Below are 21,150 nucleotides of genomic sequence, written 5' to 3'. Positions count from 1 at the left end.
ATAAATACAGGCTGGGAAAAAAGCCTAAAAGTAATTTGGATTCATATGAACATTTGGTGGCTGATTTCAAAACAGCATTTGTTAAACTGTGTGCCATTTTATTTGCAGGGATCTAAACTCTTCCTTTTGCTTGTGCTTTTTAAAGGGAAGACCAAATATTTTACTTAAGAACCATTTATACAGTTCTCTTTGTTAGTAGATTTTGCACAATAAGGATCCACTTCACCGATGACACTTTTTCCACGTGGAAAGAAATCCACGGTTGTGTACAGCATCATGTGACTAAAGCAAGTGTGTCTAATTTTTTAGCTGATATGAAAGAGTCAAATATAAAGTTGCTTTAAATTTGGTCATTTTCACTAGCATTTTCAGTACTGTAAATAATAGCTTTCTACACACACACACACACACACACACACACTTTGGACAGCTTCCTTTGCTTCCTTCTGCTTCATTATCCACCCCCCCCCGTACCCCATTCTTTCTTCAACTTCTAACAGTTCCAGTGTTACGACTGCAAGATTAATGCCTACCTTTATGATTTCATGGTTCACAAATTTATACTTTTAGCCGTAATGTGAAATTCCTTGCAGGAAGGGTTTCCAGAGTTTTATGTTAAAGAAGAAGAAAGGTCTCGTTTTCCTGAAAATGTTATTCTTGAAAATGAAATAATTTTATTGATAAAGCCCAGTGGTCTCAGAATGCAACCCTAGCACAGTCAGCATTTGGGAACAAAGGAGCAGACACTTGCCTGCAGCCCGGAACAGAACAGATTATTGAACTGGTCTGCTGGTTGTCCATTCATGTTTTCCATTGCCCAAATTGTAAGAGTTTAGTGCTTTTTATTTTCCACAAGCACCAGGTGTCCACTTAGACAATGCTAGAGAGATTAAGATTCAAATATGTTATGAGTTGTAAATTCCTTTTGGCTTTGTGTGTGTCACCTGTTTTTCCTCATTTGTTGCAGTATTGTTTTTTTGTTTTTTTAAGGACTTTGGGGGAAGCAAGTGGGGGAAGCAAGCAAGTTGAAGCAAGCATTGATTACCCTAGAACTGGAGTAAAATAATACCTAAAGTATTTAAAAAAAACAACAAAACAAGAATTATTTAGGCAGAAAATGTACTTGGATCTAATTTCCTCAAGGGTTATATTAGGTATGGATAGTGAATTACAAAATAGCACAGGTGGTTTTGTAGAATGGAGGAATGTATGAATATTATTACTAATATTAATATTGATAATAAGTCTAACTCAACCTTTAGCTCTTTACATATCTGAGTGGTATGCAGGCTTGTGAAACAAAACCAGCAGTGCCAAAACAGTACAATCAAACAAACAGCCTATAAACAAAGGCAGTTAAAGCTGTAGAACATATGCAGTCTTTATAGAAGATGAATGGAGACCTTTTATATCTGTGGGCCCACCCCTGCTATACAGTGGATACCTATATTTATGATTCACTGGAGAAAAAGGTTCAAGATTAGTTCGTTCTTAACTGTATTTCTTCTCTCAATTGCTGTTAACTATTAGGCTGCAATTTTGTACTCACTTACTTGGGAGTAAGTCTCATAGATCTCAGTTGGGCTCGCGTTTTTATCAAGATGAACATCAAAAGATGGATATTAAGATCATAATCAAGATCAGAAGGTATTGGGCTTTTCAGATGCAGCGTTGTTTCTCATAATGAAGTCCAGTTTTTAAAAAATTAAATGATACTGATTCCTCTGATCAGTAAAAGTGGTCTAGATCAGTGAAAAGCGATTGGGGACTTGCTGAGTTATTCTCAGTATTAGAGCAGTACACGTAGTGGGTAGTATGGCGGGGCTCTGCACTCACCCAACCCCCAGTTTGTCATGTTGCCGATGCTTACCAAGAAGTACAAGGTCAGTGTGGTGCAAACGCACTGGCAGAGCCAATCAAGTGCTCTCGCCAGTGCCTTTCCACTGTGCTGACCTCATCTTCTGTTAAGCAGCAGCAATGCAGCAGCAATGCAACCAACCGCAGGCGTTCTGTTGCTGCTATAGAGTTTGCATAGGTTGTTTGTGTATCTCCTCTCTCGTTCCATATTGACTTGGGAAAGCTAACTGGACTCATTTTGCTCTCTCTGGTTTCTTAAAGATGAATATCAGGCGAGGGCTATAATACTGTTGAATACTGAGTGGTCCAACACGTTATATATGGATGCTGTTGTGTAGGGAAGTTTTTGATGTTTTATTGTGCTTTTAATATTCTGTTGGGAGCCACCCAGGGTGGCTGAGGAAACTTAGCAAGATGGAAAGTGTATAAATAATAAAGTATTATTATTATTAAATGCAAGGGGCTGAGCAAAATAACCTTTATGTCCTTCCCTTCTATTAAAAATAAAATTTGAATGTCCAAACATTAATTTCTTAATCATAGTTCTAAGACTATATGGTTCCACATTTGCATTGGGGGGGGGGGGGGAGGAAAGACAAACACATTTAAAATACACCCTCCTTTTTTGTCCAGTTGTATTCCAAATATTTTGCTTAAAGTTATCGAAAATGATAGCTTCTGTTTACAATTGATGGCATTTAGATTAAATAAATAAATTAGAAGCATGTCTTCAGCAAAGTGGAACAAACTGGAGTCTTTTAAATGTATACTTGGAGAAATACACTGACAGGAAACAAACAAACACAACCAGAATTGAAAGGCAACTAGGGTAATCTGATATCTTTACAATATTTTGCTTATGTTTTTTATATTTTAAAATACAAGATTCATGTAAGTATTAACCAGGTTTTCTGGATGCATTAAAGCCCTTCATTTTTAATATCATGCTGCCAATAAAAGCCATCTGTATTAGTTTCCCATCTTCTGAGATAACACAGCAAAATATAAAATCTTGCAGGCAGCATCACCAATCAAAACAGAGCCAGAGGTCTAGCAATAAAATGTAATAATAACCAAAAGCCATGCAATACAAAGCAGAAATGCTTGTTCAACAGCTAGGAAATCTTCTGAGGTTCTTTGTGGCATTACACTTAAGTAGGTCAGACTTTCTTTTCATTCACTTTTACTGAGCAGTAAAATGAGCCTATGCCCAACTTGTTTGACTTAACTAGGTTTCCATCAGTGTGTCACTCTAAAAGACATCAGAGCCCACTTTGGATATTCATTTATTTAATATTTATTTATTTATTTAAGAAATTTACATCCCACCCTTGGTCAAAAGCCAACAGGGCGATTTACAACGTAGTGACATAATAAGCAACCTAGTGTATAACATGATATCCACAAAATGCAAAAAGTTAGAAGTTGTTGTTGTGAATTGTGTGTGTGATAGTGTGCGTGTGCATGTGTAATACACAGTAAAAGATAATAGCACATTATATGTTCTACATTATTAGCAGCAGTGTCAAATTATTCACAGCGCCAACCAAGCAATAAACACCACAACCCTGTGAAACGCAATGTCTAACAACATGCTATTTATATGCATTTACTGTGTCGGTAGCCCCCTCCTTTTATGTGTGCAAGCTGTTTTTAAAAATGCGAACATATTAACAAATTACAGCCAAATATGCTGCAAAACCATGTGCAATATCAATTTAAGGAGTAAGCTGGGGTGGTGTGAGATTGATTAAATATCATGTGCAACAGGAACCCCAGTCACAATTCAGGCATCCCATTTAGCCAGGTGACCTATATGAACCACTGTCCTGCAAGACCGTAACCACCACCTTAGCTGATTGTATGTTTCAAGCTTACCCTTGCTGACAGGTAACTATGTTCACATGGTAAGGAAGCTTGAACCACAACTGCTGGTTTAAGATAGCTAATAGTTACAATTATCCTGTGATGAGCAAGGTTGCCGTAAATCTTCCCTAAATGCTTACTGCAGCAGAATGACCTGCTTCTCTCATTTAGTAATTTTCAGGATGCACCATATTGTGGCTTACCACAAACACACATAAAAAGTGCCAAGGGATACCATAGGTATGTTTGTTGAATCTCTCAAAGTGTTGCTCCTAAACCTTTCTATGGCTCCAGCATCTCTGCAACATCTCATAAAGTATTGTGCACTGGCATTGCAATGGAACAGTGGTTGGCATACCTTGTCCTACAGATGTAGCTTGATGAGATATTTCTCTGTTGAGTTTATCAGCCCATGGCTGAAAACTATGGCCAGAAAAGCAACCTTGATTGGACTGCTACCATCCCTCTTGTTTCTTCTGGGCTATGATACCGCTTTTGAATCCCTGAGGCAAAGGCTTTGGGACATTTTACATAGCAACTTGCGATCTCGATGTCATGTAATCTGTGGCCCGGTAGCAGCAGGAATCCAATGACTTTCAGATGCCCTCATATCTTAGGAACCTGTCTGTACCAACCTAGAGTGTTTATTTACCAAAGCCAGACTAAATGTATTTCCTTCAGAAGTGCAAAATGGTAGACTGAGAGGCATCTCTTAAGAACAGGCTTTGTTTATGTTCTCAGGACGTCAATTGCATGACGCGTATCTTACTGCATTGTGGACAGTACGAGCAATCAAGGGACCAAATGATCAAACCCCTACTGGCAAATCTGCCGGGAAAATCTGAAGCCTCCCATATTAAACATCTTTTGGATGACAGGTCTAATGATATTACACTGGCCGTGGCAAAGTTTCTTTCAGAAGTTGAAAGAAACAAAGATCATCAGCTCGAGAAAAAACAAAATGACCGCCTCGGTTCCTCTCTCTTTTGTGGTTGGGTATCCTAACTGTATTTTGTTCTGAAATTGTTCTATGGGTCTTTGGGCCGCAATAAAGATTTATATATTATTCCTCTGTCTGGGCATAATGAGTAGCATTGGGTTTCCCCACTGAGTAGGTTTGCCTATTGGCATGAATGACCTGAAAGTCATAGTACTGACATTATGGAAATAGTGTCTAAATACTGAAATCCTCAGCCTTAGTAGGTAAGTTGGGGTGTGGGGATGTATCCTACTAAATGTATCCTACTGAAAGTGGCTGGGAAAATTCCACACCCACTCCAGAATTGTATCCCCCACAAGGTAGAATTTCTTAGCCTCATATAGTTAAACCCTGCATCCTAAAATAATCTAAACTTCCACATGCTCCAAGCCAGTACATTTCCCCCTGTGCTATGTCATTATCAACTCTTTTCTGCTCGTAGGTCTCTTGATTGGTCAATAAAGAGAACTCTGAGTAATATTACCAGGGGCACACTTAAAATAGTTCATTAAAAAATTATTCTCTGCAGCACCTCCAGCAACTACTTGACATCAAGGATGAGTTGTGGGAGTTAGGGAAAAATGGGGGGCTTTGGCTTGGGAAGTATCAAGGCATTTCTCATTATAAGATCTTTCCGGAATAAATTGCCTCAGTAAAAGCTGATAATTTACCATATAAAAAAATGTGGCATTCTTTTCAGCTGCTGGTTTCCTCCAAACGTCTAGATCAGGGTTAGCCAACATGGTGCCCTGCAAACATTTTGAACTACAACCCTCATCATTCCTGGCTGTTGGCCATGCTGATGGGAGTTGTGGTCCACAACATCTGTAGGGCACCATGTTAGTCCAGATATTGACATTAAAATCATAAATCAAGAGCCAATTCAGAATGTGGAAATAGTGTGGAAAAGACTTGGAACAGCTGGATTCCAGAGGCCCAGTTTACACAAACAGGCAAATGAGATGGTGGAGTTGTGAGGAGTTGTGATTGTATCTGATTAGACTGCATTTAGGTACCCGTGTTTCTGAACTCTCTCATGTGGGGACAGGGGAACTCATTGAAAGTAGAAAACTAGCACAAAAGTGAGGCATATGCTGGTTAGTTGTATACTAGTTTATTTTTATTATTTTTTACTGGCAGAGTTTTCTTAAATTAGGGAGCATGCAAGAAGTACACACACACCCAGGCCAATAGTTTGAAGCTGTAGTTTTGGAAATTAATAAGAAAGGCATACAGTACTAGGCAGAAATTAGTGAGTTTTTAAAGTCTGTATTTCTGTGATCTGTGTGGAAGGCTATGGTTCTGTGCACAGTTAAAGCTGCTTAAATTGCATTGGAATCATATGGCTCTAAGGCTGCTAAGTGTGTACAGGATTTCAGCCATTCTTGGCTGTCACTCTAATGGCAGGTGATTTCCCAACCCTGTAAAGCACCAAAGTCTAGAGGAAGCCTTTATTACTGAAACTAATGACTCCTAGTGGAAAGGGTCAGTCTCCTCTACTGTATTGCAGTTGACTGGGAGTGTTAGTTATTTACTTCTGTTGATTATTTAGCTTTTTTAAGCAAACTAACTGCACCATAGTAGGAAAGACTTAGAATTCTTCAAAACATTTAACTGCGACAGATGTGCTTTAAAAATAACACAGATGTGCAGTGTCAAATTTCACAATCCCTGGCAGCTCTTTTGATTCCAAGTGTCGATTTAACTAGCGGTGCTGGGCATGTGCTTTCAGGAAGTCTTAACTTCTTGTAAAACAGGAAAAAAAACACACTTTAAATACAAAGGACCTTGTCCCATTGAGAATTTGAAAAGAAAATGATCTTTACGGAGTGAGTATTCAACCCTGCTAGACAGCAAATCCATGGGTTATTTTTAAGCTAATTACTCAGAATTAAACAAAGGCTTAAGGCTTTTTGCCTGAACTGGAGTTGAGGCCAAATTAAATCGAAGTTGAGACACTGGTTTTTTTTTTTTTTTTAACCCACACTCAGCCTAAAACAGATCACATTTGGCAGGGTTGGAACACTGCCTGTGGTACCAAAGTTATGCTAAGCAACACTGATGTGTTTGACTTTCCAAAACACTTGCTTTTAGAGTTGATGCAGAGAGAAGATGCAGATACAGAAAAGACCACTTACGATCTGATTCTTGCAATCTCAGTAGTCCTAAACACTTGGAATATATGTGGAACATGAATATTACCAGCCATAGGGCCAGGCACATCCATGAGGCAAGGTGAGGCGACTAACCTCCTCAGGCAGCAGGAGCCACAGGGTCAGCAGATCTGGCCTTCAAGGAATGTATTGCCCACTACTAGAAATGGAGCAGCAGAACAGAAGTAATAATAATAATAATAATAATAATAATAATAATAATAATAATAATAATTTTTTATTTGTATCCCACCCTCCCCGGCCGAGGCCAGGCTCAAAGTGGCTAACATCATAAAAACAACACAATATACATAAAAACAGACATCTGTTAATTAAAATACATTCTAAAATTAATTCAGACAAGTTAAAATCTGGGCAGGTGGCACTTATCAGGTTGGAATTGAGAGTGGTTAATACTTGACAGGACCAACTGTTTCCACTGATCATACAAGGACGTGTGAGCTGGTTGGGGGCCTCCTTTGGGCTTGTTTTATACAAAGGAAAGTAAGTACAGCCTTAGGACTGGCTCATGCGGTTTTGGGTTGTTTTTCTCTCCGAGTGAACTGTCCTCTCTGGTCAGTATTTCCTAAATGGTATTTAGGTTGCAGCGTGGTTGCAGAAATCACTGGCAAAGTATGTGTATCATTTGCCCACACAGTATGTTCCCCGTGTTATCTGAAACAGGTGTGTATCTGAGAAAAATTGCCCTGAGGAAAAATGAGCCCACAAGACTCTGTGAACTGCTCTTTGGTCTTCAATTTTAGCTTGCAACGATTTTCAAATTGTTTTTCATTTCTGGCCATCGTCTTAGATCCTTCTTAATGTACCCCTTCCATGGGAGATTCAGAGGATGGCAACACGAGAATGTGAAAGAGCCCTTTCAGTGATGTGTTCCCCACCTCAGTTTGTGGAATACTCTCCCCAGGAAAAACCCATCTGGCACCATCATTATAAATATTTAGGTCCTAGGCTAACACTTTTTTGTTTATTCAGGCCTTCAGTAGCTAAGCCTCTTCTTTGGTGCTCATCTTTTAGTGGGGTGGGGAAGGACTTGGCATTTTGATTGTGTAATGGGATGACCATTTTAGGAATTGCATATTGCTTTAAAGTGTCTGGTTTTCACTTGATTTTATCAGTTTGCATTTTATCCAAATAAGTCACTTAGAGGCTTCTCTATAAAGTGACTAACAGATGTATTAGTAGTAAGAATAGTAGTGATGATGATGATGATGATAGCTTCACTGTGGGCTTTGTGTCAATGGGGTATTTGTACTTTTGCAATAAGCAGTGAAATCCACTACTTGTATGTTTCCCAGTTCCTTTCAGTGGTGGTTCCTTGAGCTGAAAGCAATAGGTGGGAAAGTCTTGTGGAGGGTGGGGACTCACTGTATGCATGAGAATCACCCACCAGTGGGACTGCAGTGGCATGCTGTGAATTTGTCCAATCCAAATAAGCTTTTCCCCATTCTCTGATATTTATCTAGAAAACCTGCATCTTGCATGTGTTTTGTCTTCATAGTAATTCTGTTTTTATGTGTGCCTTCCAGGTAAAAAGCCGTACCTCTGCAGTTTTTCTGAAGAAGCACCTCTGGCAACCCTACAGTTCAACCATGGGAGAAACATTACAAGAGAAAACAACGCCAGTGAATCTAAAACAGAGCTGTCTTTGGTGGCATCTATACCGGAAAACAAGACCAGAGAACCCTTTCCAAAATATGTGGATTGCAAAATTTCCCTGGATTTAAAGAAATCGGCATTTCAGCAAAGCCACAATTTCCCTTGCTCCAGTAGGACTGTTGACTTTGCTTCTAGACTCTGTCCAACGTATTCTGATGTGAGACTAGATTTGCAAACCCCGCTGGGCAAGGGCTCTAAGGAGAATCCTCCTGATATGTGTGAAGACTCTGTGTTAATTGACAGTGCAGATTTCCCAGAGAAGATTCCATTAGATCTAAGTGAGAAGTCAAGCAGGGCTGATTCATGCAATACGAGTTTTACCTCAACCTTACAGGCTGCTTTGATTGTCCACCCGTGCCCTTACTGCAGTCATAAGACCTATTACCCAGAAGTCCTGTGGATGCACAAAAGAATTTGTCACAAGGTCAGCTGTAACTCTGTGGCTCCCCCTTGGGTTCTTCAAAATGGATTCAAGAGTATAAAACACAACGCCGTTTTCATGGCACGAAGTGGCCGCACCGGACCCCCTCCTGCTCTTGGTGGTAAAGAATGCCAGCCTTTGCCTGTCAGCAGATTCACACGCCTTCAGGTGCCAAGTGGGTTGCCGGGATCTAAAAATAATTCTTCTGGTTCCGCTATGACTGCTAAGCCTGGGACTATGCAGAAGGATTCGCCACTGCCCACTGGTAGCTATGGTCCACGGTCATCAGGCACTGATGGGTACAGGCAGCCCAAACTGAACCACACCCATGAGCAAAACAGCACAGTATCCCAACAGCCCCAACTGAAAGCAAAATACGAAGCAAACTCCAAGTTGCTGCAGGCAGGGAGCTTTGGCGTAAGTTTGGCGCCTTCCCCGGTGATTGTCTCCAAACCCAACTCACAGCCCTCCAACAGCAAACTCTCCGAGAAGTATACCGTTCCCCAAGTCAGTGCTGGGTTTGTCCCATTAAGCAAGCATTGCGCTTCAGAACCAGGGAAGGCCAAATTTTACTCTCCGCCTCAGTACCTCCCCCCGTGTAAAGCTGAGCCATACCTTGTGCAAGAAGACCCACCTGTGCCTCAGCAAGATCCGAACACCAAGAAAGAGAACGAGGGGAGGGCTCTGGTCAATTGTACAGCAGGGTCCAGAGCAAGTCCTCTGATGCTGCCCCAGCCTAACACAGCAGGGCCTCTCCCACCTGTACATTCCACCAAACAGGAGCCACCGTCGGAAGGACACGAGAAGTGCTTGGACATTTTGAACATCTTTAAGACCTCCATTCCCAAGGATCTCGCCACTCTCTACCAAACATGGGGTGCCAATAGCCCTGTAGTGGACCATGCCGGTAAGAGTTCTAATAACTGCTTTTCCATGGTATTTTGCTAAGTTAACGACTATCGCTGACATTTTGGATTTGTGAAAACGGTGTGTATTAATCACCATGTTTAAACAGATTACCTCCCCTATTTTAACTGTCCCAAACTTACTCCGGTTAGTTCCCTGGGAGTAAGTCCTGTTGAATTCTATTGGTGCAAATTCCATGGCATTTTTGTTTTGTGAGCAATAAACATACCTTTTAGAGAATGTGATGCTTGGAGAATTTGGAAATTGGGGCTCGGAAGAGACCCTCACTGGTATAACCGGCCATGCCATCATTCACTTCCCTTTGCACCAGAATCCTGGGGTGGATCTACACTCATGTTTTTAACGTTAGGAGAAAGTTAAGGAAGGGTTGTGGTAACGCAGAGGGACAAATGATGCGTTGCTTTTAATATTCTTGTTGTTAAAATGTGACACCAGAGGGTGCTGCAGAGTAACCAGCAGTGTTTTGACAAAAATAAACCAACAACAAGGTAAGAAAGAGGATTTAAATTACAAGTATGCTCTGTGACCTTTTAGAACAATATATCACATAGTTCACATAACGTTAAAACAGGTCAGTGTAGATCCAGCCCTGGATGCTTTTCAGCAGCCTTTGTGAACCAAGTTCAGCTCCTGGCCCTAGTGATGAGGGGGTGTTGGGAGGGTGGGAGCCCCTTGTCAGCACTGTGCCAATGCTCCCCTTTCTCTGGTGCTGATCCTGGTGAAAGTTCCATCTACACACATGTTTATCAGCAGAAGGTAGATATACAAATGTTCTTAGTCTTCAGTGCAAAGAACTAAGATTTTTAATATTTCTTTTCTTTGTGGAAGAGTCTTTGAGGAAACAGGCTTTATTGAATGCACTGGTAAGGCTGTGCATTGCGATTCACGGTTTGATTTAAAAATGGGGGGAAGCAGAGTGAGGGAAAGTCATAGGGAGCACAGTTGGTGCTTAAGGTGTGTGTGTGTGGGGGGGGGGTGTCAGTAGGGCAAGAATGCAGATTTACCAGCAGAGCCAGAGTTTGTGTCTTATTTGTTTGTTTGTTCATCAGTATAGTGGTTCACAACATAAAAACAGGAAATAAAAATAGGAAATTTGTCTCATGTCCTTGTACTTCCAAAATCTATCGCTGATCACTACTAGCAACTAGTATGCCATTATTGGTGCTTTATTTTGAATGTATTGCATGCCTCCAAATCTTTCCACTGTATGAAAACAACAAAGAGAAATCAATGGTGGTTTACCTATGGCAGCATCCTCCATCACTGGGGCAGCCATACATTATACACTTAAAAAGTGGTGTGGCAAAGGAAGCCCTGGAGCAGAGGCAAAGGTACATGTGCTCGGTTAGGAAGCTAAGGGTCTGAGCTAGGCATGTTGAGGTGCTGTCCCTCATGATAATACTAAGCATACCTTTTCTCCAAGTTGAAGCTTAACTGACACATTTTATTTATTTGTTTTATTTAAAAATATATTTTATCCTGCCCATTTTATTTGGAATGTCAGAGTTGTGTACAATGAGTTATTTCACAACATAAAGACAATAATAAAACAACAGATGCAGATGGTCATGCATGAGAGAAGAGAGTAAATGGGTAAGGGAATAGCAGGTACCTCGTCTTCAAGGATTTGACTTTCCTATGGGATTCTGTGTGTATAAACTGATAGGGAAATCTGCTTCCTTTTGTTCATTGCCCTTGTGTAAACATCCATTGAGAAATCCTAAGGCTTTTCATTGCTAATTCTCTTAGCAAGCTAAATATAGCCGTTATTCCTTACCGGCTAAATAAGAAAGTTTTAACTGTTAGTTAGATAAATCTAAAAGATGTCCTTAGAAAAGTTCCTTCTGTGTTCTCTCTCTCTCTCTCTCTCAATCTCTCTCTCTCACACACACACATCTCAACACCCCTCATTTATACCTGTCTATTGAGTAGCTCTGGTCCATGGGGTCACGAAGAGTCGGTCACGACTAAACGACTAAGCAACAACAACAACATTGAGTAGAAAGGCTTTTAGAAGTGTATTCCAAAAAATGGAGACCAAAGAGGTGAAAGAATGACCTTGGGCAGTTGTGGATATAATTTTTGACAATTGTGAAAGAATGCAATAATACAGCAGAGTCATTAGCAATTGTTTGGAAAGGGCTGGAGAGCAGTATCTGGTGGGTTCTATAAGGAATTGTGGCTAAAACACACAGCTCCCCCCCCCCCCTTTTAAAAATTTATTTAAGGATGGGCCACCTCATAATTCTGGAACCACTGCTGCACAGTTTCCCCCATGTTGCAAAATAATACCAGAATCTTCAGGCATGGGGATCAGCCTACATTTTGAGTTTCCTCCATGGCAACATTGCCCTGTTTCTGAAATGGGGAAGAGGTACAGTTTGGGTTCTGCTCCTATGACTCCTGGATGCTGATTATACTGCCATACTGTGGCTACTCCCACCCCACCCCATGTAATGTTTCCCAAATTCTACACCCCACCAGTTCCATATTCTAGCTTCCCCCAAGTAGAAAAGGCCATGCAGGCTCCAACAACACATGGCTGCCAGATGGTTGATGATGATGTCATTAGACTTGCTGGTGCATCCATGCTTCTGGAACTGGGTACAGAAATTTGACTTGGCCACAGGCCACCCTTTAATTTCCTGGAGTTGAGATATGTGTGCCATGTTGAGCTGTTAATCACAGGCTCCAGCCTTGGCCATTAGACTGGCCATTCTGCCTACTGCTGGCACTTCACATGCTCCCCTAATCTAGATTGAAAACACTAGATACCCCTGGCCAATCTTAAAAAAAATAAATTCTTAACAAGAAGGGAAAGTGGGAAATAGTCTGTGGGCCGGAAAGGTTTTAGGTAGCCTTTTAACACGTTTCAGAACACTAGTATTGACATTCAGTGTGTGAGAAAATGCAAAAATTGTTAAAACGAATTAGGAGGGCTGCTTTACCTTCACCTTGTTTTTAAAAGTAGGGTGGAACTGCAAAATGTTTATTTATTAGGATATTTCCTACAGCACAGTTGGCACTCTATTGCCAGACTTTCATGCATACTCATTGGGCATTGCATTCCCCATTCACACACATTTTTGTCAACAACAACAACAACAATAATAATAATAAATCCTAGGAATTCAAATGGTTGCTTTTGTGTTTTAGTTTACCTTTCGTTCTCTTTTCTGATCTCTGTATTGGAGCAAGTGCTGGTGCAGATATTTAGACACACTAAATTTGCTTGGACAAGAGTAGTTTCATTCAGGTTTCATTCAGAAGAATAGTTCAGTGATTATAGTTCAACCCAACCCACAGATTATAATTAGTAGAAATTTGGAATTATTTTAGCATGTGTTTGCCAGCGTGGGTCACAATATTACATTGTAAGCAAAGAATGCTTTTTTGTAGTTCACATACAATCTCTCTCTCTCTCTCTCTTTCTCACTCTCTGTATTTCTCTCTCACACGCAGGAGCATTATTCATCTTCTAATTTTGAATATTCGGTTTATTTCTCTTTTGCAGTAGAGCTTTATTGGCCCCAGTAGATCATTCCCTTATGAATGCTTTAGTATGCAGTGGAATTGGGGCAGGTTTGGAGCTTTGGCTTTTACATTTTAAATTGGCCTTCTATTCTCAGGAGAGAAGTGCACAGTTTTGTTTCCTTCTAGTAACACAGTGATTTCCCAATCCCGCAGAGAAATAGTTACAAGTACTGCCAGAATATCAGTGCAAGCTATTAGCATTTGTATTATGTCAGGCATTCAGCAGTTTGATGCTTGCTTAAGAATTTCTAAAAACTAGAACAACAAAAACCAGGGGCCTCAAATCTGTGGAGGTTATTTTTCTATTTTACTGTTAGTGTTACTTACTGCTATCATAGTATTAAATGTGACACTGGCAGCATGGTAATTTCCCCATGTGGTTTCACAGAAATTCCTACGTATGATGAGAAATTGAAATTTATGTAAATAAAAGTGACTAATATTTATATACATATATACACTGCTAATATTATATAATTTATCTTGAGAGATAATTCCACAAAGGTGTCATTGTGATCTGCATAAACCCTTGTGCATAAAAACCTTGAGAATGTTTTTTCTCATCAACGGTTGACAAAACACACTCTCAAGGTATATAACCAGATTTTTGCAAAGGGATTGTTAACATTAGTTATAAATTAATAGTGTTTCTCCTCTGTGTGATTTAAGACCAGTTGATTGGCTGCTTTCTGCCCTCCAGCACTGCTTTGTGGTGAGATAATAGTATATATTTATGTAGCACATTGTGTATGTATTCATTTGTTAACTGCTTTTTCTGTACAGCCCAGTAGCTAAAGCTCCTTTGGCAACTCACAAAATGGAGGTCAACACCCATAATATAATAATAAGACATAAAGTAACATTTAAAATGGATTTTAAAAGCCACAGATAAAACAACAGTGAAGAGTAGCAGTGTAAGGATTTTATAAGCGTCAACATATTTTTCAAATTAAAGGACAAAAAAGTCTAGCAGAATGAAAAAAATTTTCATCTGGCGCCCAAAAGACCAACATTTGGGGGCCACATGAGCATATCTGAGATAGGCATTCTACAATCCGTGTGACATCACTAAAAAGCAGTTGCCTATTTCCCCTGCATTTGGTGGGAGCACCCAGAGAAGGGCCTCAGAAGGTAGCCTTTGAGTTTGGATAGATGTTTCAAAGTACCTCATATACACTATTTATACACCTCATACACATATTTATGAGATCCCCATGGAACAGTGGTTTCTAAACTTTCTTTGGTGAGCTGTTTATATAACAGCTTGTCCACCGTGAAACTCATATGTTTTACAGTGAATGCAGTGCCTCAGAATGCACCCTGCTTTTAATCCATGCAGAACAGCTTGTTTGGGGGTGTAGGACAGGCTGCATGACACATGCACACTCAGCTCTGTCCACTCACTGCCCCCACAGCATCTGCTGCCCGAGGCAGCTATCTCACTCTACCTCATGGTAGAGCCAGCCTTGCTTCCCCTTGGTGAAGCAGATGTCTGGAGTTCAAAGCACAACTTGTCCCCACTTGAAGCCCGGATTACAATCCAGGTCCTCAGAACTCACTGGGTAACCCCTATTCTGCACATGCCTCTCCCAGTAGAACCAAACTCTGAGAACTGGGTTTAGAATATACTGGATATGACCAGTAGGAACAGCCATTCCTTTTTTATTGAAAGTCACGCCATGATGCGGCATAGTTCCCACTGGGCCATTCTGTTTGCAGTGAGGTGTTGTTGCCACATACCGTACCTCTGCCGCAGCTGAAAATGGCACCGTTTATTTCTTGTAAAAGGGAAACTGCAGCTCTATGTTGCCTCATCTCTACCCCTTCTTGAAAAATTTGAGAATTTTTGCCCTTTAAAAAGTCTTAAAATCGTAACACCCACCCACAGAGTTTTGCAGTTCGTTATTACTTTCAGCTTGAATTCTGGATTGCCTGCCATCCCTTGATTTTATTTTGTTTTCCTTGCAAGGCTGCAATGGAGCAAGAAATGCAGGCTGGAGGTGGGAAGAGAGGCGGGTCTTGTCTGTGAGGAGGGGATAGAGAGAAGATCTGGAAAAGGGCCAGCAGAAATCATTTACCCATGTGAGCACCTCCCCCTGCCTCTCTCTAACCAGCTTGGGCAGCTGGGTTGGAGCACCAGAATGAGCTAGGATTAAGACAGGATAATGGATTTGGGTGAAGACAAGATTCACAGGCCAAATTCTAGCCATGGTTTTGGACTGTGGTTTGTTGGCCACAAGCGATCCATAATTAGCACTGCCCTAATGTGTACATGTGTGTTTACTTCTGTAATGTCTGGATGGCTTTTCTACCACTTGGATGTTCCACGATGATACATTTTCAGTTTCAATGTGCCGAGGCAGATGATGCCTATTTTTAATTATGTCTCTATCTCTCCATAAAAGAAAATTAAAAAGATAAATTCTGTTATTTGATGGGTTCAAAATTTTCAGCAACAGCCCCTTTAATGATTTTTTTCTTTTAAAAGGCAGGACATGCTAATGGCAAATAAAAACCTTTTCCCACCCCTTTTGAAGATGCTGCCTAACCAAAATAGCAAAGAAGACGCTTCAAATATTTTTGAGAAAAGAAATAACCCAATAAAAGTCAAACGTGTCCTTTTTGATCAGCCGTAAAAGACAAAGACCAGCCCTTTAAGTCAGATACTGTAAACTGACCTTTGGGAAAAAAGAAGAGGTTTGAGTCATTTTTCCACAAATGCTAATGGCCTAGAAAACATGTTTATCAAAAGCTGGCAGAGGACTGCTGCGTTGCTACTATCTCCAAATGTCCGTAATGACACTTTGATTCACAGATGTCTTCCGCCTGTGCCTCAGAGCTCTGGGGTCAAAGCAGCACCAGCAGGCAGGTAAGGCAGGGCTAAAGGTTTGATCAGCTTGTGATGGCTCCACTCACTCTGCATTTGTCTCCAAGGTATTGCAGCCTGGGGGGGACAGTCGGGCTCTGGTTCTACTCACTTCCTATTATCCATGTGACTTGTCTCCGCCACGCTGGAGTCACTTTGATTTGCCTGATGTACTGCTTGACAAAGCTGGGTGATGGCTGAAAAGTAGATCCAGCTGCTATGAAAAGCGCACACCTGACATGCCAGTCCTGGTGCGGGCACATCATGGGGAGCATTTTTTAATTCAATGTAATTTATGCATCCTTGCCGTCCTGTGTGTGCCTGGCCTGTCAGCCGGTGCCTAGATGAAGGCTGACAGTTGTCATCCAGGGCCTGAAGGTAGCCTCACATAATGACACATTAGACATACTAATGATGTTTTCCTCTGGCATAATGTTTTCTTCTCAACTTTCCCTTACTCCTCGCTTCTCTCCCCCCTCCCCTCTTCTCTCCACCATAGGGATGCTTAGGACACAAACACGCCAAGGAGACTATCTCTGCGTAGAGTGTGGAAAGGGTTTCACCCAACCAAGCCACCTCAGAACTCACATGAGGTCTCACACAGGTACATTTTTCTTTACCATTCCATCAAGCGGGTGGGAGAAGCCCTTACTTACAATATTTCGCCTTGCTCTTAATTTCCTTTGCTAACCCGATTTTTTATTTTTGTAAAGAGAAAGTTTCCCCATTTTGTTTAATTTCATATTTGATTAGCGTTGATCTTGTTCTTTTTCAGGTACTCAATTCTCCCCCCTCCCCGCCTGCCTTGCATAGCACTGCAGCACAATTGAAATAAGCTTATTTGTAAGGTTTTGGTGTGTGTGTGTTTAAAATAAACCCACCACTTTAATTAGAGAGCAGAATACTCTGGAATGAATATGCTAATGAATTCTCTTGCCATCAGCACAAATTGAAATCAAAGAACCTTTTTGATCCAAACATAAAGCTTTGTTTTGCTGTCTCCTTGCTGCAGACTGAAAGAGGTCTGGGGTTTATTTTTTTATATATATTTTATTTGGACAATGATAAAACTCTAAATCTCAGCCCTTTTCAAGCTGTGTGATTTGGAGAACGTAGCAAGCTTGAAGCTGCTAGTGTGTCAAGTTACCTTAATAGCATTACATGAGACAGTGAGACTAGCAGAGGGTTTTTTTTTATTAAAAAAATATTTCTTTTTCTTTTTTGGAGAAGTGTGAATGATGCATACATAAGCCAGTCTGATGCAAAATGACAGAGGCCAAATGGTAAGTAATTCAAGAAGAGGGTCCCTTTACACATACACTGATAATTAATGTTGTCAGTGATTGCTTTCTTCAGCACTGAAGTCTGAATTAAAAAGGGCAATGGCCTTAGGCTGCCATTAGCACACTCTCTTACAGTAAGTGTTACGGTAAATTGGTATTTTCCGGCTACGGGCGAGGAGCTGGTGTCTCTGCTTTTTCCCCACCCTCCCCCAAATGTGGTTTAATCTGTAATGGACTCGAATATTGTACGCGCACTAACGAAGCTTGAATGTTAATCTGTTAACAAGCCCCCTTGTTCCCACAGTGGTATTTGAGTCTAATGGACTCCGAGGTACTGACGTTCACACCACCTCCGCAGACGCCCCAAAACAAGTATGTTTTACAATTAATTGGGTATTTGGTTTTTAATGTGGTAGCTGGGGAGAAAAAAAAAAGTTACACCGTGATACTCATCAGTAAAGCACTGACTTGTTAGATAAGAGTGTAAGTAAACAATAACCGTGCTGTGTTTGGTTTTAGATGCTAAAATTTGTGGAAAGGCCTTACACAAATTAGACAATTTATTAGCAAATGTCAACAAAATTGCTAAAAAATATATTGAGAAGGGAGGGAGGGTGATTTTTGTAACGGCATATAAAATTGCTATCCTGGTTTTGCTAGATAAGTTCTTCAGTGCATATCTGCCCACTTCTCTAATTTCTGAAATGCAGCAACAGTACAACTCATCCATAGTCCGTGTTTTTCTGAAGAGTATTCCTATCACAGTATTATATAGCTCCTATCTTTTGAAAGACGCTTATCTTTCAATCTCTGTGGACTCTGTGTGGTGGTGTGTTTTCCTCTCTTGACAAGCACCTGGCTGTCCTTATTTTCACTAATGCTGTCCTGGACGTTATGTTTCTTGCTTTTTCTTCCTCCTGGTGTTTTTGGTTTCATTTTTATTTCCAGTCTGTTCCAGACCACCTAGTTCCCATTGGCCCATCCATGCATAGCATGGACCTAACACCTAGTGCAAGCAAGCTCAGTTGCTTTTTCAAGTTCTGAATGCGATCCTTTATTAGCACAGAAATAAATTCTGACACACACACACTCAGGCAAATACTGAGTAAGCTATGTGTGTTTCTTATCGCCTCTGCTAGTACTTCAGCCCATCAGAGGAATTTATCAATTTTTCCATTACAACATCCCCACCATTAGTTTCAGCATGGCAGTAGTGCTTGGAGAACCGCACCCAGGATTCCTTGCACAGGATCTGGAACAAGAGATTGCAATGCCCTGATCCTGAGCACACACATGAGGAAATGGACCTGTGCGTATATTATGTTGATTCTGGGATGCCTTTGAAAATAACTTCATCCTATCCTGCCCATAACATTTGGAAATGTTCATCAAGGGAATAATTAGCATCATGTTGAAGGTTTCCATTCTCCTCAATGGCTGTCAGGAATGTCCATGGGGTAATGGAAAACTTTCAAAGCAGTGAAAATAATAATAGTTGGTAAACACTTCTAAATGCAGGTAATTCATATAGTTAAACACCTCTAAAAAGTAAGAAGATAAGGACACTTGGACATTCTGGAGCTGGATCTAGATACATTTAAAAAAATTCGGGAAAATGCATTGTAAACCTCATAATGGGAAATCATGTTGCTGAAAGATGGAACTTCACAGTGCCATCTGGTGTCACAGTGTTATAACACATTTAAAACACCTTTTCTTTACTAATGTAGCTGAGCCCCAAGTCTCTCATGTCCACCATTTTATCTCTAACAATAGCCAACCCAATAATTGGGGCAGAGACCACAGCTGACTGATAGACCACAAACTTTACATGGAAAAGGACCTAGGATAAATCCCTGGTACCTCCAGTCAAAATGTGATATGAAAAGTCTCTGAGATGCTGGAAGGATACTGCTGCTGAGAAGAGCAATAGTGGACTAGAGGGACAAAACAGTCCATCTAGGTTGGTACATGGCGGATACCAGGATATGTTCTTAGGAAGTTACTTATGAAGCACCACATTGGGGATCCTAGTTCTAGGTGATGGGACTTTTGCAGCAGTTCTGTTTCTTGTTTTATCACAGCTGTCCTTCCATTTCACATATGTGTCCGCTGCCCTGTCCGTGTCGTTAATTAAAATGCATACTTTAACCGTTTTTACTCTCATCTTTTTCACTGCAGTAAACAAAAGTGCACTTTATCCACAATATCAACTTCTAGTTCATTCTCGGGGGTGGGGAAGGGATCTCAGTGCCTCCAGCATGCTGGTAACACCATTGTTTTCCTGTTATAAACTTCTTAATTGGAGAAATAACTATTCAGAACACTGGAGCAAGATCAGTTCTGGTTATGGCAGTGCCATGATTTCCAGATTTTCTCCATGCTCCATACCATAACAATAGCTTTGGAAAGAAAGATTAAAATAGTTTTCAGTAAAGGTTTGGTGGTTCTTAGCACTGTGGATATAATTGTACCACTGCCACATTTCAGAATGTAGGGAAATGATGCTTATCCCAGGTGATCAGAACTGAGTCCTTTACTGGCCCATTCAAGACTCATTGTAAGATACTGGCTTTTAAAAGAAATGAGTATCCAGCTTAATGACACCTGAAAAAGACTGTCAGTTTTGTGAAACCAATTAAATTACAGTCACTTGCGATTGCTTAACTGAACTAGAGTCTTTTAGATGAGTTTAATCCTCATCTTAAAAGGCTGGTAAATGGCTATGGGTCGATTCCAGTGTTTTTGCAGATGGAATGCAGCTAATGCAACCAATGTTTCTCTTTCCCTCCTCCCTCCATAAGCCTCACAAGGGGATCGGTGGGTGGAGGGGGGGAGCTTACATTTGTATTCGCATATCTCATGTTTGTAAATCAAGTCTAATAATATAATTACGTTGGGTGTGTTTCACATTCCATTCTACCTTTATACAACATTCAAATGTGCACACAAGTAGTGTGGGAGAGGTTCAAAGTAACCTTTCATGCTGTACGTGAAAATGTTCCAAGAAATTGTCTATGGGTGGAACAGAAACTGATTACGAAGGTGCCCCCTCCCACAGTAACTCCATTGTGTTGCATTAGAGGCTATCTTCTCTTATTTGCAATACAATCATTCTGAAGCAATTTTAACACGCATATGTCTCAAAGCATAATGCAAAATTTTTACTTTTTATGTGATGGAAATAAACTGAGATTGCTTGAAATCATAGAATGCCAAAACATAACTGCAGTAACTTGTCAACTGGTTCACATGTAATGCTAAGCCATGTTCTATAAATCATGGTTTCATTTGATCAGCTGAACACAGCCTAGTGCCTTAATCATAGTTCATTAACCAGAAACTAGCCATGCTAGTCATGGTTTAATAAATAACACCTTCTGATGTAGAAACTTAGATATCCATGCTGGCTTTGCTCTCACACTTTAAAGAAGGAACATGGATGTGAAAATACGTGGGGAAAATCTTCCCCCTCCATTAATATGATTAAATTCCACATGCCAAAACCTCCATGGTAGAATCTAGGTGAAGGTAAAGGGACCCCTGACCATTAGATCCAGTCGTGACCAACTCTGGGGTTGCGGCGC

At 40.6% G+C, this 21,150-nt stretch overlaps 1 protein-coding gene across 4 annotated transcripts in view; it reads left to right on the top strand.

Annotated features, from left to right (window-relative positions):
- Positions 1–21,150, top strand: part of ZNF516 (zinc finger protein 516) — a 111,019-nt gene that overhangs the window by 79,651 nt on the left and 10,218 nt on the right. For 2 of the 4 annotated variants that reach the window (XM_083449128.1, XM_083449127.1), the window contains exons 3-5: positions 8,403–9,860; positions 16,780–16,884; positions 17,868–17,935. In XM_083449128.1, coding sequence (XP_083305254.1) covers positions 8,403–9,860; positions 16,780–16,884; positions 17,868–17,935 — 1,631 coding nt within the window. The remainder of the gene's footprint in view (positions 1–8,402; positions 9,861–16,779; positions 16,885–17,867; positions 17,936–21,150) is intronic. The other 2 variants (XM_083449126.1, XM_083449125.1) reach the window with 1 other exon arrangement.

Source organism: Podarcis tiliguerta (genome assembly GCF_965153285.1).
Source record: "Podarcis tiliguerta genome assembly, chromosome: 7".
Lineage (NCBI taxonomy): Eukaryota > Metazoa > Chordata > Lepidosauria > Squamata > Lacertidae > Podarcis > Podarcis tiliguerta.
The sequence above is the reverse complement of the archived record's forward strand: the minus strand, read 5'-3'. Positions and strand labels throughout refer to the sequence as shown.